This window comes from Accipiter gentilis, chromosome 9 (genome assembly GCF_929443795.1).
Source record: "Accipiter gentilis chromosome 9, bAccGen1.1, whole genome shotgun sequence".
Taxonomy (NCBI): domain Eukaryota; kingdom Metazoa; phylum Chordata; class Aves; order Accipitriformes; family Accipitridae; genus Astur; species Astur gentilis.
In genome coordinates, this window is record NC_064888.1 from 34,415,963 (window position 1) to 34,442,305 (window position 26,343).

The window sequence follows — 26,343 nt, forward strand, 5'->3', positions numbered from 1 at the left end:
CCTCGCCGGAGCCCAGCGCCCAGCGCCAAGGCAAGCCCCGGCCGCGGTCCCGGCTCCTTCCCAGGCCCCCTGCTCCTCCGCTTCGCGTCGCGCCCTCCCTGCTCGCCTGAGGGAAGCCCGCTCCGCGCCGCTCCCTTCCCGCCTCCCGCCCTCCCCTCAGCCGGCCGCCGCCTTCCCGCTCGCCCGCCCGCGCCTTCTCCTCCTGTGTCGTGTCCCCCCTAACCCCGCGGGCCCGGCCCGCTGCCCTTACCTGACGCCCGCGGCAGAGGGGTGGAAGGAAGCGGCTCTCCCTCAGCACGGGATGCTTGGGCGGCCCTTCGGGTGGCTGCCCCGGCTACACAACCGTGTCCCGAGCGAGGGCAGAAGTCCTCGCGGCGGGGCTTGCGGTGCGCGTAGTTGGGAGCGTCGGGGGTGCTGGATTCCTCCACTCGGGGCTGCGTCTTCCTTGGCGTGGGGCTGCTTCCCCCCACTGTCCCGCTCCTCGCTCCTCCTCGGCCGCCTGACTGCCCACCCGAGGCCTGCGCGCCCTCTGAGCCTTACGTTTTGGAAAAGATGTGTTTGTTTGTCAAAGCCGAATCTAGAACCCAGCTTTCGGGACCTGCTGTTACTCTCGGGGAGCTCAGAAACGCCAGTCAGTGACCCGGACGCCGGCTGGGGTGGTGCCGGTGGCCGGGGAGCCGCAGGGCCTAGCTGGCGGCCTCCGAGCTGCGGCAAGGTCACCAGGGCGGTTTTCGAGCTAGGTGTAAACATGTGCTTTTCTGAGTAAATGTATTATCAAAGCAAGTTTTATCTGCCTAAATACGGGGAAGGGGCAAGAATGGCCGCTGGTTTTCCTCATGAAAACCTGGAGCTGGAGTTGGAGAAGGTGGCTCAGCGCATCCCACCGCCAGCGAAGGTGGGGGTCCTGCGCTGCTTCTCCACTGCCCTTCTCGGCCTCCGCTGAGCTGGTGCGGGTCATTGCGCTATCAGAAAAATGACTCCTCTCTTCTTGTCGTCTTCTGCTGGCTTAATGATCTAAATAAACTTCCTCAGTGGGCAGCTCAGTACCTGGAAGAAGAGGAGAGACAGACCATTTTTTTGTCAGGAAAAAGTCACTAGGTCAGGTCTGCCTTGTCTAGCGGTGCCCCGTGTCGCTTTTGAGATGAGTGAAGATGTTCCAAGCTTACACTGGGGTTAAAAAAATTGACAGAAATACAGCAATTCGTGTAAGAGGCTGCTTCATGTAATGAAAATACCTTTTCATTTCCAAGAAACACTTCACAACTGTGGGGGTTTTTTCCTAACAACTGTACACATATATTAGTTAATCATTAGAAGAATATAAAATTCATATTAAGTGTTGATATAGACAAAATGGAGAAATGAAAACCTAAGATCCCATCCATGGAAGGTAATACAGGGGTTTTTCTCTTATGCACAACTGACTGTGTATATGCAAATGAAAACACAGGAGTTCTTTTGGTGTCTCAGTACTGGATAGGATTGCAGTTACAAATATTTTGATGTTAGTTGTCCTTGCCTTCTTCCCAACCTACTTCTTTCCAGACCATGAAAAATTTTCTGCGAATTAGTCATAAGATCTCTCCCCGTAAAATAATTTTTACTTTTGTTCTTATCTGCATATTTGAGAGTGGTATTAGACAAGTCACTTCTGGTAACTGCCACAAGGTAATACAGACGGCTGAGCATGTGCAATGTCATGTTAATTCAGGGCCAGAAACCTATAGCCACTCTTACTTGAAGGTAAGTATTATACAGTATAACTGTAAGTTATACTGTAAGGTATAGTATTATATAAGGTAAGTATTATACATTATACAGTATAACAGACTAACAACCCCGCATGTATCTCATTTAATGGTTTGGTTTATAGAAGTATTTCTAAAATGATAGAGTTCATTGAGGGACACTTACATTCTTGTACCTTTATTTGTAGATGTCAGGAGATCAGCATGTTGATAGCTCTACTCAAGAGGGAGGTGATGAAGATCACGGTGATGTAGTTGATGCAAAGCCAGACAGAAGCAGCAGATTCTCACTTTTGGGAAAGTAAGTTACTACTTTTATTCCTGTTATTGTTGTATTGGCTGTTGTGCTACCCTTCTAATGCGATTTTGGTGTTCAGTTTGCCATGTCCGCAATGTCATGGATGGTCTAGATAGGGAGATGGTTTATGTTATATAGGTTTAATGTATCTGGTCTGTACCTTAGAGCATCTCTCTATAGTATCTCCCTATAGCAAGACCTACAGCATATCCCATAAGCTTTATTTGGTAGTCAAGAGACCACTAAGTTCATTTAGCATCAGTTATAGCCCTTCATCTTAAACATTGCCCTTTGGTGGAGCTGAGAATTAAATATGCCATTAATTACCTGTTTTACTGCATTCAGCTCAGCTAATCTCCTGCATCATTGGAATCCCCTGCTGACTATTTAAGTTATTTTAAAGCCTGGATGTGCCATCTAGGTTGTAGCACAAAGAAGCCTCACTGAGTCTAGAGATGTAACCCATTACAGAATAAATTAAAAGCCTTTAATTTTAAAACATAGTAGTCTCACTGAAGCATAAACTCAATTTTGTTAAATGTATAGGAAGCAAGAACTATGTAATGCTTGTCTGTACTCCTGAAAACACTAGATAAATGTGATTGAAAATGAAAAAGATGAAAAATGAACATGCAAAATTTACAAATACTATTGAATGTCAGCAAATGGCTACTTCACATTCTGAACTTAATGGATTTAGAGAGATTTAATTTGAGGTGTTTATTACAAAGACTATTGGATTTACAGAGAGGTTTTGATTTTTAATTTTTTTTTACTATTGGACATTCACATTCAAGTGAACAGTATAGTTCAGAGAAAGTACATGGAGAATATAATTTTATTTTAGCTGCTTATGAGTCTAATGGGGGTAACAAATCTGTGAGAGAAGTGAAGATGCTTTAGTCTTAGAAGACTTTTGATGTGCTGTTAAGCAAATCACTTTGCTTTCTCTGTCTCATTTTATCATTCCTCAAGTATGTTTTCTTATGTGTATTATAATTTTAACAGAATCATGTAATGCAAAATAGAAAATGTAACATTTGTTTCTAAATCTTGCCAAACATTTTTCAAAGGTTTCTTTTAAACTTTATAAAATGTGTGGTTTAATATCTGAATTGGTCTTCTTTATAAGAGGCAATATGCTAATACTATTATTAAATTATGCAACTCAAAGTTAATAATTCCTGAAGGGAAGGCAATGATCAGCATTTCTATCACTTTTTTCTATAAGAAATTTTTCAAATAATTTGGCTATGCATCAGTTTGAGGCATTCATCTTTTGGGAACTCCTTGAAGATACAATTTGAAACATTTTTCTTTAGAAGTAAGAAATTGCTCAAATTAAATATGAGGTAATTGGGAAGATTCAACTTAGATTTTGTTGAAAAAAAGTAAGTGAGAAATCTACCAGAGTTTCTTGAAGAAGGTGATGATTGCCTAAAGAGGAATGAGCTGGTTGACAGCGAAGGTCTTAAAAATCCAAGCACAGTGACAAGATCTTTGTCTTATTGAAACAAAAACTCTTTGGCCTGAAGGAAGATAGGAGAGGAATGTGAGACGATAAAGGAAGATGGGATATGATTTTAAATCATGACTGTAATGGAGGAGACAGTGACTAGAGAATGATCGTTCCTTGTGCCTCACTGGAAATCTAGGGCACATCCAATGAAAGGTTCATGCCATAGGTTTAAAACAACTGATGAGAAGTAATTTTCACACAGTGCAGAATGCAATTGTAGAACTTAAAGTCACAAGATATGCAGATGTCAAGATTTTAGATGAGTTCAGAAAAGATTAGATGTATTTGTGGAGGGAAAGTCCAGTAGGAATATTGACATTAAAATCTTTGGTGCAAGATGCTACTGAATCCCGTTTCTGTGAGAATATATTCTATATCCAGTTTCTTTTGTTTGTTTTCTTAAAACTCATTACTAGTCAGTAGCAGATACTAGGCTAAATGTACTTTTAGCTGGAACCAGCATGGCTCTATGTCTTGATTGCCAAGGCTTAATTTTGGCAACGTGAAATTAATAGCTGTAAAATGAGATGTCTAGAAAACTTTAGACTGACTACAATTTTATGGTTCTTTGTTTTGTTTTGGCAACCCAGTTTTTACCAGCTGTGCAGTACTTTCACTTATTGCTTGAAATACATAAACTCAATTGGTAAAAAAGTAATTTGTATTGTTAAATAAGCCCATTAGATTTCATTTAAGAGAACAGGGTAGTGAGAAACTGAATTCAGAGCTCTACAGAAAGACCAGCTGTTTCTAATAGCTTCACAGCTCCAAGTCACCATTCTCTGGCTGTGACCGGAAATTTATCTAGCAAGAGCAGTAAGTAGAAATAAGTGAAAATCTTATTCACTACAGTGTATTTCTCTCCGACAAGTCTGTGGGCCTGCTTTACTGTGGAGGCCACGATGCTCAGAACAAGCCATGGAGTGGGCAGGTTCTTCTGGCTTCACCAGTTTAGGGAAATTATCTTCTGTGTATTTCTTTTTCTTTGAAAAAGTGCTAGTACGTAGTTAATGTTGGTGGGGAAAAACTGTTTGGTGGGGAAAAACTGTTTGGTGGGGAAAAGAGTTGAAAGAAGTAAGTTTTGAATTAGCATCTGCTGGTGGTGTTTGGTTTAGGGTTTTTTTTTAGCCACTAGATGGCAGGAGGGTATCAGTTTTGTTTATTGCCAAACATGGGGACAAAAATTAGGGAGAGTTGCAGCTGAGCAAAAATATGTGGTTTAGAAAGCAGAAATAGCAGGATACACTCTGGCAAGCCTGTGCACAACAAAATTTTAAAACGTGGTTAAACAAAGATTTAGCTGAGAATTTCAAACATGTATTTTAATTCTTTATGTCATAGTTAGAAATTAATAAAATTCTTCCCATAAAAATTTTTCTTTTCTGTGCTGTATGTGCTTCTGTTACACTTTCAAGGCCTTAAAAATATTCTCACTTCTCCACAGGATGATTTAATATCTTCATTTGGTATCTTTTGTCTTTTAGTGGGGAACTCTGTTAGGGAGATTGATAGCAGCAAACCTATTTTAGCATCCAGGAAACATACGTAACATGAAACGGAATAAAATTGTGGTTCCACTGTATTAAGCAAAGCTAAAATTTGTCTTACTCCTAAGTTGTTGTTTTTTAAAATGCTCCATCTAAAAATTCCCAAGGCTTGGTAGGCTCACACGTGCGCTGTCAATAACCATGACTGTGGGCTTCAGTGAAGAAGCATAATGCAGAAGAGGGTGGTTGTTAGTAGTATCTAGGTACCAGTTTTATTCTAATTTAATTGCATAGAACTATTTGGTCTCAGGTTACTTTTTCTCTACACCAGCTCTACTGTCTTGTTTTACAGTCAATATTCCCCTTCTTATCTGGAAACAGAAAACATAATTTAAATATATATTTAAGAATTTTTACAAATACCTAGTTACAATTTAAACTGTGATTCTGTAGTGCCCTTAATGCAGAAACATGAAATATATTGTAAGAAAATCCCATTGAGGAATTTGAGAGGCTTGTAGGGTACACTGACATGTAGTTACCAACAGTACTACTTGTACTAGGGGAACAGCCTGCCTCACCATGGTCTTCACCATGGGCTGCAGGGGAATCTTTGCTCTGGCATCTGGAGCACCTCCTCCCCCCTCCTTCTTCACTGCCCTTGGTGTCTGCAGAGTTGTTTCTCTCACATATTCTCACTCCTCTCTCCCAGCTGCAGTTGCTGGGAGTTTTTTTGCCTCTTCTTAAATATGTTCTCCCAGAGGAGGTACCACTGTCACTGATGGGCTCAGCCTTGGCCAGCGGTGGGTCCATCATGGAGCCGGCTGGCATTGGCTCTGTCGGATACAGGGAAGCTCTAGCAGCTTCTCACAGAAGCCACCCCTGTAGCCTTGCTGCTACCAAAACCTTGCCACACAAACACAGTACACTGATCTTGTAAATTAATTGCTTGCTTTGTAGAAAAAGTACTACTGCTGGCACCATATGCTTAAAAGAAACCGTATTGGCCTCCACTGCATGAATGTCAGCTGTTCTTGCTTTGAAATTAACATGTTCAAATCCAGATGATGCCTTGAATGATACCTCATCTTCTTTATCATAACTTTTACAGTTTTAAAATTAAAAATGCAGTTCTGTTACAGGTTTTTCAGAGACAGAATATTACAGAACTAAGTAAAGTATCTCTTTTATCCTTAGAATAAAAATAGCAAGTTACTTTAAAACAAATAACAGCTGATGAATCATTATCTGAAGTTATGCTCTGGGCTGCAACTCAGAGGTCTGAACTAAACTCTTGGTTCAGCCTCACATTTCCTTTATGTCTCTAAGCAAATCACTGTGTGCCGTAGTCTGTCCTGTAAATGGGTAGTGATCTTTTCTCTTACTATCCTAACTCCAAAGTCTAGCACAATATAATTTTAATTTTGTTTGGCGTTTGTGGGTTCTGCTTTGCACAAGCTAAATAAATATCAGTGTATTTTCCCCCAAAGTGCTGAACATAAAATTTCAGAAGCAATAGGTTCTGACATCCATAGTCTGTTAAAGTTAATTTCTACAAAGACAATAAAAAGATTTTAACAAAGAGCAACATAGATGTTTCATTTTCATTACTCTCTTTTAAGCCAGAGGTTGGTGGTTTTTTCATTCTTTGTTATTGCAGTTTTTGTTAGATCTGGCACTCAACTCCTGGAGAACACTGCAGGAGTATTTAACGATTAGTGAAAATTGTGGTCAGTGCTTGTACTTTCCCTTGGACACTGACTGGAGGTACCGTACAGGAAATGCCCAAGTGTCTTGAAATAGTGTCTAGTCTAAAGTATAAGAACTCATTAATTCACAGTCAGTATTTGTTTCCACTCTCCTTAGAGACTTTGTCTTGTGAAGCATAGCAAACACTGGGTTAACCATGAACTGTAGCTGTAGCAATCACAACAGTGAGTCAAGTATCCTAGTTCCTTTTCAGTGTAGTAATTTATTTCCTTCATTACAGCAAACTCTGGGCTGTCATCATACAAAATTTGGAGGAAAGCTATTCGGTAGTGTCATTTTTAAGCTTTCAAAGTAAGCAAAACCAAATTAAGCCAAATTAATAATAAACCAAAACTGTTTAAGGGTAAATATACAGGAAATAGTTCTATGAATTAGAATACAAAGAGGTTTTGTAAACTGTGCGTGTTCCTTTGCATTATTTTCTGAGAAATATTCATTGTGTAAATATTGTAGTAATGGTGGATCAGGTTTTGAGAGAAGGAAGAAAGACATATTACAAAGTGAAGTCTGCTGTCCCACCTCCATCTCAAGATCTGCTGTATTTTCCTACACTCTTACATAGGAACAGTGATAGAATCAGAGCAATGGGAGTGTGTTTTCCGCTTGTCAGCAAAGGTAGATCAGGCCTGCATGACCTCAGCTTGCAGGGTGATCGCTATGAGGGTTTGAATAGCCCCCATAGAAAAGTCCAGCGTGACCCACTGCTGACACATGCGAATCTTTGGGCCTGAACACAGAGAGCATCCTGTTTCACTCTCCAATGTAACCCTGAGCATGGTGGGCTCCTAGCATTAGCAAAGAAGATTAGACTTGCTCTTGAGGACAAGCTGAAGCTGTTTTCAGATGCAGTGTGGAGTACCATTTGATGATGAGCCAAGGTACTGTAGAATGTTATTTATCTCCTTCCTTCTCTGACACCTGTTTGGAAATCTCATGAATGAATACCCTAAAAGAGTGTAGTTGCAGCGCTTGTATCAAGCTAATTATAACTCTATTGGCATTTTGCAATTGCTAATCCTAGCCAGAGTGTTCTCTGAGAAATAGTTTTTTGGGGGGGGGGGGTGGGTGCTTTACTTTGAATCATTTTCCAAGCAGTCCATATAGCAATATATATACCTGTTAATTGCTCTTAGTACCTATGATAGATAAGAGAGGCTTCATCTTTTTTTTCATGTAATTGGCAGTTGCCTATGTACATTATACTACTTAGGATATGATCATGCAAAATTTCAGCTTCCAGAACACCCATGTATGTGCAGGTTTTCTAGAAATGAGCAGAAAGCCTTTCAGCAAGCAATATTCTTGATTTGTAAAATTTTACCATTTGAATATTATGTTGCATGCAATATTGTGAGGCCTGCACAGCAGATACCATGCAACTAATTAGGAAGCTGAAGATGAATTACAAATTGACAGTTGAGAGTTAGAACTTACTCTGTTTTGGTCCTCTCTGCTGCAGGCATTACACCACAAAATTGCCATGTAGGCTGTAAATGATACTTAATATTTTAAGTGCACAAAGACTAGGATACTGCTACTTTACTGATACTGTTTCTTTTTCTTTCCCTCTTGTCTTTTTTTAATTGATGTGAAATGTGGACAACATTAGACATAATAGTCTGCATTGAAATTTTTTTTTACAAAGTGCAGCTGGCTTAGCCCCAGTGTGCTTTGTCTGCTTCATTTGTATGTAATAAATAAAATTGCAGCCATGGTTTTGATTTGAATTATGTTAAGACCATCACTAATATGCAGTTAAAAGGAGAGGAAGACATATTTAGGTGTAACTATCAGAACTCCAAAGATATATATAACATGCAAAGATATATATAACATACAAAGTATGCCAGAAGTTGTAGTCTGAAGCTTGCTCTTTCAAACAGCTCAACTGCTTTCATTACACACTGAGTTTCCAGTTGTCCTGCACTGGGTTTCTCTGTTTTCCAAGTTCCTAGAGAGGATTCTCCCTCCTAATTGGAGAAGGGTCTGAAACAAAAATGAGACAAAAAAGCTAAAAGAGTAGCTCAGGATCTGAAAAGTATCTTATAATGAGGGATTTAAAATGTCCTTAGTTTCTCTAACTGAAGTTGAAAGACAATTGCTTGTACTATACAAATATGTAGTGTACTGTACAAATACATAGGTGATGGAAGATCAGAAGATAGGAGGCACTTTTTGGAAGAAAAGAATTCATAAATTAATCCAATGGATCCATAAATGGATCTTTTAAAAAAAGGTTCAGTATAAATCTAAAAGATGTTTTGCAGATTAAACAGAAGCTGAAAGTTTGTAGGAACTGCTGAATAAGGGTTTGTGGCTTGCTTTGCAAGAGATCAAATGAAAAGTGTGTTCACACTCAGATGGGTCAGTTAGTGCAATTAGCATGTTGCAGCTTACTAGTTGATTTTGTTTATCTCCGAGACTTGCAGTTGTGAAGCTTTGTGGTAGGTGAGGCCTTATTGTGATTCAAGCTAATACATTCTAGATTGTGGTTTCAAAGGAACGTATCAATAGCCATTGCTGTAGTTCAGCTGAGTAGCTGATATGTGATAAGCTCTGATATCTTGACCGTTAAGCCGAGGTCTCAGAGGCCTTTAGAGCTATAATATACTTTGGGGAAATGCCATATTCTGTGTACTGCAACCTTGTCATGTTTACAGTTGACGTTAAATAACCATGTGCAGATGCCAGCGGTTTTATTTCTTCAGGGAAGCTAATGTGCAGTAACCAAAGACAGGAATTTGTTGCTGAACTGAGATACGCTGTAAACCTCCACAGTGGACAGTAAGAATGCCTTAGTTTCAAGCATTTTTTTCCAGGAGGCACGTGGCAATAAGCTACCTCACATGCTCTGGATGTAAACATTGTACAGATGTACAAAATAGTGGATTTTAAATTCCTTCTCTACTTTATTGTACACAACTATCCCCCGGAAAGAAGCCATGAGATCTGCAGTTGGTTTATGAAATAAATTTGTTTAGGCTTCATTTTGTAATGGAAAAACTAAGACCAAGAGATTTGAAGTTATTTTTCCCAAAGTTATTCAATAGCAGAAGCAGGTTTCATACTCGGTTCTCCATCTAGAGCACAACTGTCTCTTAGTAGATAACAGAACTTATCCCCCCAGCTGACCATTTTTGTTTGTTTAATACTTTCCATCAAGTTAACTGAGTAAAGCATAGCTAGCATATAATCTTAATAAATATTTTTATGACTTGTGTTCTACTGTTGGAGGTCATATTGCATGCTACAGGAAATTTAGGGAAATACCAGGATTTCTTTCAAAAAATTAAAGCATTTTATTTTGCGAATTTTCTGCAAAATCTGTAACAGTACTGCTATATATGTCATAGTAAGAACAGAAGTAGGTTTTTAATATACTGGTTTAATGGATGAATGAACTCAGTCCTGTCATGGGCAAAGAATTTGTTAATGGTAGCTTAGGCCTTCCCCAGCTCTATTATTATCTTTATAAATTCAAGGAAATAATCCCATTGTTTACCTAACTCCTTTCTTTCAAGACTGCTACAGCAATATTTTCCTTTCAAAATTAGTGTGTTTACAGTTATAAGGAGGGCTTGGGACATGGGTTTCCAAAAAAACCAAAGAAACAAGAGGCACTGTCTCCATTAGCTTCCTAGTTTCAGGTTCATTCAAGCAAAAGGCTTTGACCCTGGTGAGTTTTAAACTGGCTTTGTTTAGTCAGCTGATGATCTAATTCCAAAGATGTCCTTAAGAAGTCATGAACTAATTGGTGGGTCAAAAAGAAGCTGTAGGCTAAATAATTACTATGGTCCTGATCTTGAGAACAGTTACAAACAGGCATTATTTTACTGTCTGACTAGTCCTGTTCCTTTTAGTAGACCTGCTCCCAGAAGGAAAGTGGGGTGCATTCATTAGGATCTGTGGTGTTTGAGTAAGGACACTTGCCATTTCCCTTTATTCCTTCCAAATATGACTGTCAAGGTTTTGGCACTTCAGCAGAGTAGCATATGAAGATGCAAGGGTTGCACAGACGTTCTAAGTTATTGATAAATATGAATTTTAGACTCCAGTATTATCAGTCTGGCATGTTTCACCATGATTTAAAATTTCTTTAACAGAAAAAACAAGACCATTAAAGGGAACAGAAATCTAGGACTGTTTGACTGGGTTTTGTGTTTTAATGTTGGGGGGGGGGGGGTGTGTTGTATTGTGTTGTTTATGTTTGCTATTCCAAATTGCAACTGCCAGTTTTCATGCCTTTTGTGTAAGACACCTCCTTGCCATAGTAAGCAATATAGGTAAAATGTTTAGATGCTTTGGGGGGAACTTTTATGTTCAGTTTTCTAGGACTACTTTTCTTGTCTCTTCTAAATTAAGACTTTCTATTATGTTGAAAAGATTCTGACTTTAATATTAGAAATTTTTTAAATTTTCTTTTGACATTTATCTGGAGCATATTTAAAAATAGCCTTCTAAGGACTGGTTATTTTTTTGGTGCTAGTCTATCAAAGTAGGCAGTCATTTGCTAATAACTTTCAGTAGGGAAATTGAAAGTATGCAGTATTTTCTTGAACTTCCTCCTACATAATTAGTATTGACACTTTTTCCTCAGGACATTTTTGCTTCAACTATTAAGCTGGTTTTCAGTTTATCTACTGGCACATAATTTGGAAGCCTGAGTAACCTTTGTTTAAAAAAAGATTGTGAGGGATAGTATTTATTTTCTTGGTTTACAGTTATATTTAACCTCTTTCAAAAGAGTCCTTGGTAAGGTGTTTTCTGTCTGAAAAGAAAGAGATGGAAATTGCACCTGCCATTGGAGTATATTCAGGAGAAAATGTTTGTCAGGCCATAGCAAGTGACAGTCAGGTTGGAAACAGAACTGAGATCTCCCAAATGCCAACATCTTCTGCAGTGGCTCCTGTTAGTGTTTATTGTAGGCTTGACTTAGTATTCTAGCATGCTGCCTTTTCGGTGTGTGACCCAGGATCACACCATCAAATGCAGTATAATACAGTTTTAGTATTTGGACTAGCCCTTATGGTTAACTCATAGTCCTTATCCCATATAATTTGTGCTTTCTGATTTTTAACAGTTAAGGAATATTAGTTTTTATAAAAGACAATTCAAGTAATGACACATTCTTCTTGTCCAGAAATGTTGCTGCTCTGCAAACCTGATGCAATATTAATGGGAAAAGGCAACAGGATAATCTATTATTTGCATGCAGCTCTAAATCTGCGTGACACTTTACCAAAATGAATCTGACAAAGAACAAAGAGTCTGCCTTAAAGAACTTCAGATCTAAAAAGCTCTAGTCAGGTTTAACAAGTGTCTTTTGCTTGTTATTGCCGATAGGTTTCAAGAGAAAAAAAATTCAAAGAGGGGAGAGTGTACAGTAATTAGAGGTGTACTAAATATGGTGAAATTAGACTGGATAAAAGTATTAAAGCTGAATAGAAGTATTAAAGCTGACAGTTTGGAGAGAAGGTTATGTAGGAGTAAGACATACTAATGCATAATAATCAGAAAACATCAGACATATGAATAGACCCCTAATTATTGAGACTAAAGTAGAAACATAGAACAAAATATTGAACCTTGATTGTCTAATTTATTAATTTTGTTTCCTGTTCACTTCTTTTGGAAGAATAACTCTGAATTGGTCTCCAGCAGACTCAGTTTTACTACACATAGCTTGGTGATGCTTTGTGAATTCAAACACAATCCTCTTTGCATTTTCATTTTTTCCTATCTATCCTTTAACTACCTATTTTAAAAAATAAATCCAATCCAGGATTTTTCCCCAGGAGAGCAAAATAGCACTTGTGATGAGCAGTAGCTGCAAATGCCATTTATACTGTGCATGCAATAATGGAAAGAGTGGGGGTTTTTAGACAGAAAGAGCATCATATTGCTACACAACCTGCATAAAATTAAATCAGCAATAGAGGCTATGTAAGTTTCTTCAGAGGTCTTAAAATTAATGTATCGTCCCGTACACTTACTCCACAGTATTGTAACTTAACGGGGAATTTATTCAAATGAAGCCTATAAAGAGATCCCCAAATGTAAAAGTCATGAGGGAAACATGTCAGTTGTTTGTAATAGAATAAAGAGCATTGCAGGTTTAAGATACCTTGCATCCCACAACATTAAGTGTATGAAAGTTCCGGTGGATGTTGATGGATTACCTGAGAAGATTTGTACTAAGGACTTTGTCACTGTACCACTGCTGTAATCTTCTTGCCTAGAGTCAACAGAATGGCTGACAACGTGACGGAAACTAGAATAAAACTGTTCTCCAATGTCAAAAAGCATGGGGACTCCAGAAGGGATCCTGAGGTGGTGTGTTCTGTAAAGATAGCATGTTTTTTTAATGCAAATTTTCTTTTTAACAGAAACCTGTTATCAGTCATTCAAAAATGATATATGATTGCACATTGTATTAAAGAAGCGTGCCAGGGTAAAAACTACCACAATGTTCTGTGATATTCCTTATCAAGTAAAGCCCAAATGTACTGAACTTCATAAAGCAAGACAGAGTTCTCGTCTGTTGTGTGTGTGTACTTCAAATAGAAATTAATGTAATCACTTTAGCCTTTTCCACCCACCTCTGAATGTCAACTTCCTTAAATTGAATAGTATCATAATTGTAGAATTTTTTTATCTGCTTATATTTTTCAGTACAGCAACAAAAGTCCCTAACTTTCCTAGGAGAGAAAGGGATTATAGCTGTTTTCAAAGCCCAGATATCCGTCTCTAATATCATTTTTAGAGTTTATTTGGATTGACACATTAATTTCCTCTTAGAAAAGCAAACAAACGGGAAAAAAAACCAAACAGGAAACTCCTCCCATCCTGTGACTGGGAAGCGATGACTCTAAAATTTGTCTTTACTCATCTAATCCTTCTAGGCAGATCTGTTTCTTCCATGTGCTGTCACATTGCTTTTAAGGCCAAGCAGCTCATGTTTTCAGAAGAGCTGTATTGGCTGTCAGTTACTATCACCCTCTTTTTAATCATTGTTAATGTTGAGGTTTAGTAAATGGATTGGTATAACTGTTTCTACTTAGAGATTGCACTTTCTTCTTAATGTTTCCCTTTCCTCCACTCTTCCCTTAAGAACTTTTCTTGCACTATGCCAGCTAGTACTATTCCAAGGGGAGTCTGTATAGTACAGCAGACCAGCTTGCTTAGAGCAGAAGGTTTTTTTACAGTCACTGGCCTTTGCACCTTGCACAAAGGTAGGCAATACCAGACTACACAGCTGGCATTAATTACATAATGTGATGGGAAGTGAAGACCCTCCCCACGGAAATAAATCACACTACACTTTAAGTTAAGCAGCTGGTTCTCACTGAAATACTTGTTACTCTGGAGGGCTGGCAGACCTGAGACCAAGACCTTGGCTATAGCAGGTGAAAGAGATGATGAGAGACTGCAACACTCAAGGAAGAGATTCTCCTGCACATGGATTCTTAGTGTGTTGGTGTGTCATACTAAGATGTGGTAGCAAAGAAAGTGCAGGATGATGCCAGTAGAAAGGAAGCCAAAGGAGAGGAAATGGCAGCTGCTAAGAGGCACTGCTTTCAGTAAAATTGTTATTGAAAATAATCTTTAGGTATAGTTAAATGTTAACAGTGATATTTTTGTCCTTGAATCTTGATATCCCTACATACTGAAATCATATTTTACCCAAAGTGTAACAGAAAAGAAACTTTGTTGTGATAAGTAGTTTAGACAATCGAGTTCACTATTGGTGCAAGTGATGTATCTCCATTGACTTTGACAGAATTTTAGCCGCTCATGGTGGTAAGAAGCTTGGCCTTTACTATTTAAAAGTTCAATAACAAAATGATAAATAGTATGAGTAACTGTAATTTTATATATGAAAAGTGAGAAGTTGATAATAATGATTTTCCCAGGGTTGACAATGGTTAAGTCTAGACTTGATGAAATCACATTCCCAGACATACTCTTGTCAAGCCTAAGGCATGGATTTACAAACACAGTAAGGGTGAAAATGTGCAAGCTATATGAAGGTGCCAGAGTGGAGTTTCAATTTTGCTGAACTCTTGACCAAAGGGACAGAACATGAAATATGTGAGAGCACTGATAACCAGAATATTTCTGTCTAAGGGAAAGATCAGTGACCACTAGCGGAGTGAGGAGTTATGGCACAGTTGTAATTAAAAGCTGAAGAAAGAGTAAACAGTCATAAAACTCAAGTTTCTATTTAGTCTGGGCAGGTTTGAATCCCAAAAGAGGGAAATTAAAGACACTGGATGTCAGAGAAGCAGGATGAAATAAAACTGAGGGCAAATAGTTTAAAACATTTTATAACAGCACGTAAGTAACCTGTAGAAACCCTTTTGGAAAATATGGTAATTAGAAATCTTAGTAAGAACAACAGCAGTAAACATTTATATTAACATGTGTCCAGTTCAAAGCTTAGAAAATAAATATTTAGCTGGAAAGCTTTAGGCTTTCAGTCATAAGCCAGCCTGTCACTGACAGGACGTTTCCCTTAAGGACTAATGATTACATATTTATTACTTTATTAGTCATTATTACAAGGTCTGATTTAGCTTGTTGAAACTGAAGAGTTGCACCTTATACTATCAATTTAATCCAGTCAGGCAATTCCTATATTGCGCTGTGTTGGCACAGAAAACTGAATCTTCAAAAAACCTATTTCTCTCTGGACTGCAGGCCCAGGATATGTATACTGCACAACCTTTGCTTCCTTATTTGTTCAGTTTGGACAGATACCAAAAGATTTCTGGAACTTTTTGTTGTCTGCCAGTAAAGAAATGGTAGGCGTAACCCTACAAAGCATGCTCTGATTGCTTAATATCTCATTAGCCTGATCAGCTTGGAAGGAATCATTAGAACAAAAATATACTATCCTTTGTAAAGAAATGGGGAAATGATAGAGTTATGTGTGCTACCATGCTGACAAGGCTTGTCTGTGACATTTGACATTGACTGGCATAGAGCTTCTTGCATACTTTTGGGAATACCAGCAGTAGTAGCTACATCCCTTAAACTCCCAAGTATTTCTGCATGAATGAGTACGAACTATTGAACTCAGAAGTGAAGTGGTTTCAGAGAAGTTGTGTGGCTACATTATTATGCCACTTAACCCTAGCTGCTGTTTTCAGTGAGGCTTTTTGTGGGGTAACATGGCTACGTACTTCTGGACTAGAATTAGATTACTTCCAGCATTTTAGCAGAGCAGACAGTGCAAACATGATACCATGGTGCTCATGTGGATCTGTCCCGAGTGTTCACAACTGTTCAGGGGCTGAACATAAACAGAAATTTGTGTATAATTCCCTTGAAAATATCCTATTGTGTGTAACAGCCATTGTTAGTCATACAGCTTTTTCAGGAAGTCAGTGAAGCCAGGTAAATCTGTAGAAACTTGAATCCAGTGTGGACTGAGGAAATTAGCCTCTTCATTGACCTGAGTGTTTATTTGTTGTTTTGAAATTCTTTTTTCTGTCTTTGCCAGAGAGCTGTCTAGTGATGTAGGACCAGGGGGAATTTTAGGCTAAAATAAGAATCCAAGACCTCTTTGAAAGTCAAATGTAATATTAACATCATACAGCTGTGGATAATTCTTTAAAATGGTTAAAATCTTTTCTTGAGGCAAAGCATGTTTAATTATTGCTCCCAGAGCCCTCAAGAAGCAGTATGTGAGGGGAATACCAATACTCACGACTTGCCAGGAAAAACTGTACTTCCAGATTATTAGACAAAATCCTCAAGTAGATATGATTCAATACCTTGTTTTGTAGCCTCTAAGAGAAGTCTAAGAGAGGAGATGATATTAGGATGGTCACATACAGAAAGAGTACAGAGAAAGCCTGCCAGCTGCAGCTATTTGATTTGGCCCTTTATAACAGAGAGGACACTCAAAGAAGCTGTTTTAAAATTGAATTGCAGTAGCATTTAAACACGATGAATCATCTGGGGAAGGTTTGTTGTAGTTTACAATTAGTCTTGTCCTTTAGTAATAAAAAAGAGGACACAAAGCTGAAAGACAACAGTCGTTAAATCAGGAAGGTAAGAAAGTAGATTACCTAAACATTTAATCAGTTCACAGCAATCTCATGTCTACAGGCTGTTATTGAAGCAAATAGCTTGGTAATTCTTTAGAAAGATGTCAGAGTGAGAATAGTGAAAGTACTTATATTAATCAAGATTGTGGGAAAAATCTATTTTGTTAAAAACAAACTGTATTATACAGTTATTTGTGCTGCAAAAGTAGGTTATGTTTTCCTCTCAGACATCAGCAATAAATACTATTAGAAGCAGGATGCTGGACCAAATAAGTAAGAGACGTACTCATAACTTCTTCTGCCCTTTCCTGAGCATTGTTTTTAACTGGGCTTGCTCCAAAGCTTGTTTATAGTTCTGAGGTTTAATCAGACCCTTTATAGGCTCTCACTGGCTTCAGTTCTGCTTGAGGAGATCTTGCCAACATTTGAAGCCACCTGCTTGGACCAAAAAGTCCACCTTTAAAAGCAAGTACTGCTGAGTTCCTCGTGCTTGTACTTCAGGTGTGCATGCTGGCTGTAATTGATTTGTTCTTAATACTTCAATGAGAATAAATTGCATCCCTTTCTAATCCAGTCTAAGACTTCTGCAGAAGCGTCAGTACATAGTCATATTAACAGATAATATTTATAGCTCGGTTTGGTTTGGTTTGGGTTTTTTAAGTGAGGTTCAGGTATTGATGATTACACTAAAATGTGCTTAGTTTTTTGCATAGGTTCAGACTGCTGTTTGGCAGACCAAATTAGCATGACCTGTTTGTATCTGTAACCTTTATCAGTAGAAACTACCTACTGCTCTGTCTTAATCTTCAGAAAATTTAGGCACGATGATGATTCAATAAACAAATCCTATCGTGCCATTGGGTAAACTGCATATCTTCCTGTGCTTGGAATAGTTATTGAGGGAGATCTGTCTGTCCTTCCATGAATTATTTATAGTAAAAGTGAAATATGTCCGGAACCATAGTTTGCAAAAGGTTACTGTCAGCCTGACTTCATGTTTAGGCCATTTGTTTTATCTGTGGGATCTGGGTATACTAGTGCTGGCTGCAGATCACTCTAGAGTTGTTTTACCATTATCAGAATCCAATCACAATAATCACTTCATGGCAATCACAAGATCTTTATGCCTTGATCTGAAATACGAAAGAAGAAAACAAACATTAGAGAAGAAGGAACATCGGGTAGGGCTGCCTGAATGGTTTGAATTAAGATAAATAGGCACACTGCATGTGACTGGCCACTGAAAATAATTTCATTTGGTTCACCTAGAAAAAAGAAGAATGGAGAAGAAGAACAGCCAAAGTCCTCTCTCAGTAATCAGTACCGAATTGTTACGCCCACATTCCAGTATAATATGGACTACAAGAAAGTTGGCAAATGTATTATTATAAACAACAAAAATTTTGAAGACAAAACAGGTAATGTTATTTCTTTGATGATACTCATTACAGACTTTAGAATTTTTATACTTTCATTAAGCAATAAATATTTTATTTTTAGGACATGAAATTTTAATGAATGTATTAATCTTTTTTGAGAAGTAGTTGTTCCTACAATTTATTCCCGTTCTTTAACACTTGTATTAGAGCAGCTCTTTGCAGCTTCTTTGCAGTATATGTTTCAAAGAGCATGTCACCTTGCTCTACCAACTTCAAAATAACCTTTGTCCCACAGTTTAAGGCTGTGTTGTTAAAATTTGAACTTTGGCATCTGCAGCCAATGCTATATCTTCTTTGTCCCTGAGCTACAGCTATGAGCTACAAAAGCTAATAGCTGTAGCTGTTCTCTGTTTACACTCCTGCATTTAACTTTTCAGACCATGTATCTTTTCAAAGCAGACAGATACTTGTGTTATAGTCAACCTGATAGGTCTTTTCCTATACACTTGGCAAACACACTAAATGAAGTGTTTACTCCAAAGAATTTACATTAATTTCTTTTATGTGGGTATCATAGGGACTCTTTTCAACAGTTTTGTCTTGGGGTGCTTTATGCATATGTTACACTGCATAACCAAAAAGAGATAGAATCATCCATAGAGGTCCTGTGTTGCAAGGTGCTGGAGGCATGCCAACATTTTTCAGGGTAAGATAGGTGTTAACATTGAACCTTGTGTTATTTTGCTTTAAAACAAATCTCACAATTTGTTCTCAATGCTGAGAATACTGTTAGAGGATTGTTTTAAAATCATGTCACCATGACATTGTTTAGTTTTATTAATTATAAACCTAAAAATTTACCTTTGAACACGTGAGTTATTTTGAATTGTGTAATGTGCAATCAACCATATTCTTTGTTTTCTGGCAGGAATGGGTACACGCAATGGCACTGACAAAGATGCTGGAGATCTAGCTAAGAGTTTTAGAAACTTAGGTTTTGATGTTTGCATATACAATGACCGAAGCCGTGATGATATGGAAAAATTACTGAAGCAAGGTAAAAATTTAGAATCATAGAATAATTTAGAGTGGAACAGACCCCTGGAAGTCACCAAATCTATCCCCTGCTCAAGGCAGGTCAAATTAGAACAGATTGCTTAGGCCCCACTACATACAGTTTTCTGTATAGAAGGATTAAGTTTCTGAATGGATTAGGCTTAATTCCCCACCTCTTCTGCCAACATCGATTCAGAAATACAGTTTTCTTGTCATATTAGGTGAAGCACCTGTCCTGTGTATTAGGTGAAGAGCCTTGTCATATTAGATAAAGAGTCCAGCCTGTTGACTCCTGTGGGCTAGACTTGGAGTCAAGTGAAGGATGCATTCATGTATTCAAGGTACTCACCACATTACTAAAAAGTGGGTTGTATCATCTTTATCCACTCCTTCTTAGTATAGGCCCAATGTATATGTAGTCTCAGAAAACTGTGTTTGCTAAATATAATTTTAATTTAAAATGTTGCTTCCTTTTGGCTAAGACATATTTGATTTGTAGCTGCTGAGGAGAATCACAGTGATGCTGCTTGTTTTGCCTGTATCCTTCTAAGCCATGGGGAGGAAGGCCTCATCTATGGCACTGACGGACCCATGGCTATCAAGAGTTTGACTGCGCTATTCAGAGGAGACAAGTGTAAAAGCCTTATAGGCAAACCCAAATTATTTTTCATTCAGGTAATAGCCCTAAGGTAAATATAATATCCTACTGCTGCAGTGAGGAAAACATGCTATGTTGGTTGTCTGCTCTGGAAGAGCCCTGTAGGTTAACTTACTGAACTTTGCTGGAGGTTTTGTGAAAAAATGTGTTGAGAGAAGTTGAGTATGGGTGACTTGTATTGTTTGTTTTTAAAAGATAATTTATACACAAGATTCACAGATGTAAAGAACATATTGTCATTGTAATTTTGTACATAGTTTCTCCTTATGCTTGGTAATATATAAACTTCAAAGCAGAAAGATAAACTCCCTCTTGTGTAGACAGAGCTGAGGACTGTCCAGGCCTGTTTGAATAAAGGCTGTCTCTACAAATCACTGCATTCCGCTAAATGAAATATTTTCTCTCTCCCTCAGCAGCCTAAAAATTTATATTGCATTATTGCATTAGCATATAATTAATTGTATATTACTTAAGCTTTTAAAGACAGCTGTTTCAAACAGTATAAACTGACATACCATGGGTCTGAATTGCACTTTTTTTATCATAGTTTTATGTATATATGGGAGTTGCAGCAGATGTGGTTTTCCCTAGGTTGTTCCATCAATTAATCCTCAACCTCAAAGTGAAAACTGTGTCTATTTTAGGCTCTTGATACTACTAAAGTGATGTTTCTTTTAATTGTAGGTTTGGAATGTGTATTTTTTGCCTTTAAAGTTATCTTAAGAAAGGCAACCAACTAAGCCCATCAGACTGCTATTTTTTTGCAAGAGCTGTCAGTCAAAGCTACTGATCGAGAGCTGAAACTTACCAACCTGGACTGTGTTTCCAGTGTGCCCTTTAGCAAAACCACATGATTAAGAGGAAATTAAGAATAAAAGAGAGAAATGGAAAAATGTTAAAAATGCAATATGCTTGAAATGGGTGGTCAAACACTGGAACAGGTTGCCCAGACTGTAGAGTCTCCGTCTGTGGAGATATTCGAAACCCAGCTGGACATGGTCCTGAAAATCTGCTGTAGCTGTCCTTGCTTGAGAAGGGGGATTGGACTAGATGGTCTCAGGGTGTGATTTTGTTACTCTGTGAAATGTAGTGCTACAGCAATGCATGTCAGGAACCAAAGACAATGTGTAGTCGCCTGTAAAGAAAATGTCCAGAAGTCACACTGCAAAAGACATTATGTAATAATTGAGTGCTGAGGATGACTGGATGACTCTAGACTAGTAAAATTAATCATGCTTAGAATAAGCTAATGCTGACTTGGCACTTTGACAATCCACTGAGATCCACAGCCTGCAAAACCATTAACTCTCTTTACTGTACGGGATGTATATTTTAAAATGGGTAAGCTAGTTTATCACTGAAAATTAGATGTCTCCCAGAATTGCATTTCTGCTTCTAATACATGCAAAGTATTGCTTAAACTGTATCCATTAAAAAATGTTAATTAATATTTATTTTTATAACACCGTTTCTCCTTATTGGACAAGTTCTCTTTGTCTTCACTGCTTTCAGGCATGCAGAGGCTCTGAATTTGATGAAGGTATACAAACTGACTCTGGACCTGCAAATGACACTCTGGAAACAGATGCCAATCCGAGATACAAAATCCCAGTAGAAGCAGATTTTCTGTTTGCGTATTCCACAGTGCCAGGTAAAGAAAAGGGAGTCAGGGTGGGGATAGAAGACTAAAAATTTATCACTCATATTGACTTGATTGTAGACTGATGCTCATTGATGATACGTTGTACACTGATGGACAAAACACTAAGGCCCACTGCATGTTGGGCCAGTGTGTTGTATCCACCCCTTTTATACTAGCTATAGCAGAAACAGAAGAAAGCCCAGATTTGGCAGGTGAGAAGACACAGACATTACAGGTTGCAAAGGCATTACTATTTTCTGGGAATCCTGGCCTTCCATATCCTAGTTCACTGAGTATGTTGAATATGTGATGAAGGCAGGAAGAGGAACAGTTAGAGCACAGGACTTACTCTTAGAGAGGAAAAACATGAAATCTTTCTTCTTGCACTTTCCCAAATGCAGAATGGTACTTGAGTAGTGTGAGGTCTGGAGAGCTAATACACATTATTCTCCACTTTAATGAAGTAGGATATATGACACAAATGATAAGAGTTAAACTTTCTGTGTGTGCAGTTACTCTTTGCTCAGAATCTTTCACACAAATTAGTACATGTCTCTCTGCCATTCTATTCTTCAGCACAAGATAATAAGAAAAAAGAGGAAAAATAACCCCATGTACTTTCTGATCTCTTCCCTGTAAGGTTATTACTCCTGGAGGAATCCTGGAAGAGGCTCCTGGTTTGTGCAGTCTCTGTGCTCTGTACTAAATGAGCATGGAAAACAACTTGAGATCATGCAGATCCTCACACGGGTCAACTATGTGGTTGCCACAAATTTTGAATCACAGTCTGATGATCCACGCTTCAGTGAGAAGAAGCAGATTCCCTGCGTGGTCTCTATGCTCACTAAGGAACTTTACTTCTGAAAGTGTATTTTAAGGAAGCCAGTGATGAAAGATCAGGATATGGTTTTGGGTAGAGATTTGATATAAACTGGAGTAACACATTCTTAATAACAGAAATGTAATTACACTAGATTTTTATATTGTATAAGCTGGGGTATCTGAGGGATGGACAATATGCAAGATTTTAAAAAAGAAATAAATGTTGTGGGCCAGCCTGACAGCTAATACTAATGACTGTATCTTGATTTCCCTTAGTGTGGCTGTCATGGTTTATGGCTACTGAAGATGTTCTGAGAGTCAGCTACCTGACCCATAAAGGTTTATTCCAGAAAACAGACTGTAAATTAAGAACAAAAAAAATTAATCATGAGACTCCATCTTTTCTTTCACTGCTAGCTCATGGAACTATGACTTCCTCGGAAATTTGCAAAGACCATCATATTATGGGTATGTCCAGTGATGAAACAGTTTGTAGCAATTTAAAAGGGTGTTTCTTAGTCTAATATATTTCCTTTTTATGAACATTATTAATTAAGACTAATGGTTGCTCTGTGCTTAATCTGGAAGTCAATTTACTTAGGTATCACTCTAGCATAAAATGAATAAAAAATCAATATTTGTAGATTATTTGCCTGAGTAGTATGGAAATGTAACAAATAGAAAAATTAAAATTAAAATCTTTGTAAAAGATTGGCAAACTGTAATTGGATGATGCCTTATTAAAGTGCCATTGTAAAGATTTTTGCCTTGCAAATGACAATTAACTGACAGAACAGCCTGAAACAGTGGTATTGCAGTTTTTCTGCTTGCAGAAATAAAAATGTCTGCTTGTTGATTCAGAAGTTTTGAACCAACAGAAAGTTAATGCCAAGGCTTTGTTATAAAACATTAAAATTTAATGTTGAAATCATAGAATTATATGTTCCAGTAACAAATGTATGTTTAGATATAGCTTCTATTTGTGAGGAATTTTGTCAAGACTGGAAATACTTACTTGAATCAGAAACCAGAAGTGCCTTTTTAGTTACTGCACAGTCTTGATTTTGTATTTTGGAGCTATGTCACTGATGTTTATATTCCTACTTTTTATATTCTCTTTAAAGTTGGTAGCTAGCTCAAAAAAGTAAGTTTAGTGATTTGTTTAAACTGATAAATGGTTAATTGTTCACCCTTTTCCCAGTTAATGTACTCTATACTCTTTTGAAATCTTCTAAGAAAATAAGTGCATACTATTAAAGCCAAGTTACCGAATTATAAAGTTTATTTTCTTACAAATACTGTGGCATAGTGAGGCATTTTTTTTTCATAAGTCAAATTTACAGTTGTTTGAATTAAATAAATGACTGTTTTATGGACATCTTGAGCATGAAATCAATAAAGACCTTTTTTTAAATTTCCTATGAATATCTGCATGTTTGTCACTCAATCTGGTGAAGTGAAAACCAACTAAAATACATCCCAAAACCTTTCTCAGCCAAGAATGCAGATGGTCTTCAGCATCTTTTCAAGATGAGGTTTACAGTGTCAGTTGAAAAGTAGTTTAGAAAAGTAAGCTGGCATTGGGTGACTTAGATTAGGCAGGCCACATCCTCTCTTACAATAAAGCAAAATTATTGAAAATATTTTAATGGAAATATCCTGACCTACCAGTGCTTAATCTTGCCCTGTGTATAAAATGTCTTTATACAGTAAACTGTACAGTGGTCTAGCAGTTCATATGAAAATGTTCTTCTTATTACTTCTGGCAAATAGCTCCATCTTAAACTATTTTCTGGCATTAGAGATATTCTTGTTTTACTGTGAGAAAAGTGTCCAGTCAACATTTCAGTATTCATTACTTCTCTGGAAGCTCTTTCATGTCTCTATAGTTCGTTGGTGTTTATTTGCTTAAGGTTTAGCCTGTTTTTAAGTTTCTGTTAACAGTATTCCCCTGTCTCCAAAACTATCCTTTTATTCAGATGCATTGTAGCTCTGAAGCCAGAGAGCCTTGGGAACAAAAAAGGAGCAAGTAGGGGCTCTGAAACAGGTCATTTAAGTTTTTAATATAATGCCAAGGAATGTAACAGCATAACAGGTAAGGAGCACACCTCCTTTTTTGTAGTGCTTTTTTCTTAGAGGTTCTTTGAGAATGATATTTTATTTTTAAGAAAGCTATAGCGAATTTGTCTTAGCATAAAAGCACTGGGAAAATATAAAAATTACCAGAAATAGTCCCTAGTCTACAAGGGAGTGCTGAGAAAGAATCAGAGGAGTTAATATTAGGGAGTTTCCTCTGTCAGTAGGAAAAAACTATTTGCCCTATTGGACATAGTGTCTAAAAGTAAAAAAAAAAAAAGGTGGACAGAGCAGGTCTTTATCAGATTTTGTTGTACATTTACCATGACAGACACTAAGTAAGCACAGCTTGGGAATTTCCAACTAATAGGTGAAATGGTAGCTCTCTGTCTAAGAAAAAAGGCAGAGTAGTAATGTTACTTGAAGCTGTTCAGTGCTCTAATGTGGCAAGCTAACAAGGCACTCTACATTTGCAAGAGGTCTCCTGGTAGACCAAAGGTTTCCTGGAAAAAGATGATAGTGTGGCACAAAGGAGCACAGCAATTCTACCTGCTGACTTACAATGAAAGGAAGAAGTTGAGGCTGAATCTTAAACAACCTTTGGACTAGTTCTAGTATATGAAATATACAAAGATCAGCATAAAATACCCGAAGACACTGCCAGAGAGGAAAGCAACTTGGAAAGATAATTTAGAGTAGCAGTGAAAGAAAGAGAGAAAAACTCCCTTGTGTGGGGACCACTGTGTCTGCTAGATGGAGCATTGCTTTAGATCATGTCAAAAAAACATTAAAATTATTTAAGAAGAAAACTTCCCACTGACAGACATCATGTCTAACTGGTGATGTTTACATGCTGAGGGCTGTGCCAGCCCAAGACCTGAAGGAACCCATTCAGAATAAGGAAGCCTGACCCTTTCACTTGAGCAAGGGCAGGTAGGTAGCTGAATAGTGAAGCTGTAGGGCATTTTAGTTTATTTCCTGATCAAATTTATAACTATTTTCTGTCTAAAAGCAATTCCCTTGCCATCTGCAGGATTAGCCAAATGGTTCAGTGTGTAAAATCATTATCATTATTGATATGCTGGATGAATCAAAATAATTCACCTATAACCAAGACAGACGCTGACCCTACAATGAAAGTACGTTGTCTTTACATAGGTAGCATGAGAAATCCTCCTTCACCGTTGTATGTTTTAGTAAATGCTGTCCTTTAACTCTGAACTTGGTTACATTTTATAGTATTTTACAATCTTTTAGGGTTCTTAAAGTTGCTTTATCTTCCAGTCATGGGTGGATATTATATTTTAGACACAGCTCAGGGGAAATGAAGGGACTGTTTAGAAAGCTGAACCAACAAAAACAAGCTGTCTCCAGGCATTTTTTCTGCATGGGAGACATTCATGGCTGCCTCAAATGTGCATATTTTTTCATTGCTTGTAAGTGAATATTAATCTTCTGGATTCCCCTTTCAGAACAGTCTTTTATTTGCTTCCCATGGCAGAAACAGGAATTTCCTTGTGGGTCATATTTCAGGGTGTTTGTATTTATACACAGACTATAAGAAGGCAGTCACGATACAGGGCAAGGACACATCATGTTTTGCTGCAGGACACAATACAGGTTATCTGGAAATACTTAAAGGTGTGTTTCTCTAAAACCTCCTACATCACAAAGACATTCTGCCTGTAAGTATTAACACAGTTTGTTTTCCTTATCTTGGTATTATATTTTTGAAGTTTTATATTAGCCTACATCTTAATAATTTGAAGCATTTTATTTGCATTTTTACTGAAGTGCCTCATTGCCTTTCAAAAGGTTGAAAGCAATCAAGTC

The 26,343-nt window shown here is 37.8% G+C and overlaps 2 protein-coding genes across 4 annotated transcripts in view; both read left to right on the top strand.

Annotated features, from left to right (window-relative positions):
• Positions 1-26,119, top strand: CASP7 (caspase 7). Of its 3 annotated transcripts, XR_007507295.1 has the most exons (8): positions 1,794-2,049; positions 18,147-18,295; positions 19,185-19,313; positions 19,812-19,987; positions 21,483-21,621; positions 22,253-22,902; positions 24,414-24,529; positions 26,065-26,119. XR_007507295.1 is itself a non-coding variant. In XM_049810492.1 (7 exons), exons 2-7 carry the CDS (start codon positions 1,937-1,939, stop codon positions 22,474-22,476), a joined length of 930 nt encoding a protein of 309 aa, XP_049666449.1. In that variant the 5' UTR covers positions 1-30; the 3' UTR covers positions 22,477-23,847. The 3 variants fall into 3 exon arrangements, 2 of the variants coding, with proteins under 2 accessions (XP_049666449.1, XP_049666450.1); XM_049810492.1 differs by lacking the exons at positions 24,414-24,529; positions 26,065-26,119 and adding an exon at positions 1-30 and having other exon boundaries at positions 1,937-2,049; positions 22,253-23,847; XM_049810493.1 differs by lacking the exons at positions 24,414-24,529; positions 26,065-26,119 and adding an exon at positions 37-1,743 and having other exon boundaries at positions 1,937-2,049; positions 22,253-23,847.
• Positions 26,102-26,343, top strand: part of PLEKHS1 (pleckstrin homology domain containing S1) — a 20,733-nt gene continuing 20,491 nt past the window's right edge. Inside the window, exon 1 of the mRNA XM_049810491.1 lies at positions 26,102-26,151. The gene's annotated coding sequence lies outside the window, so the exon portion shown is untranslated. The remainder of the gene's footprint in view (positions 26,152-26,343) is intronic.

What these genes read in the sequence shown, in the direction of transcription:
- CASP7 (XM_049810493.1), top strand. Translation starts at nt 1,549, where the DNA reads ATGAAAAATTTTCTGCGAATTAGTCATAAGATCTCTCCCCGTAAAATA. An exon ending in ATAGCCACTCTTACTTGAAG is followed by an intron (nt 1,744 to 1,936) that starts GTAAGTATTATA and finishes CTTTATTTGTAG; the next exon opens with ATGTCAGGAGATCAGCATGT. An exon ending in AGATTCTCACTTTTGGGAAA is followed by an intron (nt 2,050 to 18,146) that starts GTAAGTTACTAC and finishes TGGTTCACCTAG; the next exon opens with AAAAAAGAAGAATGGAGAAG.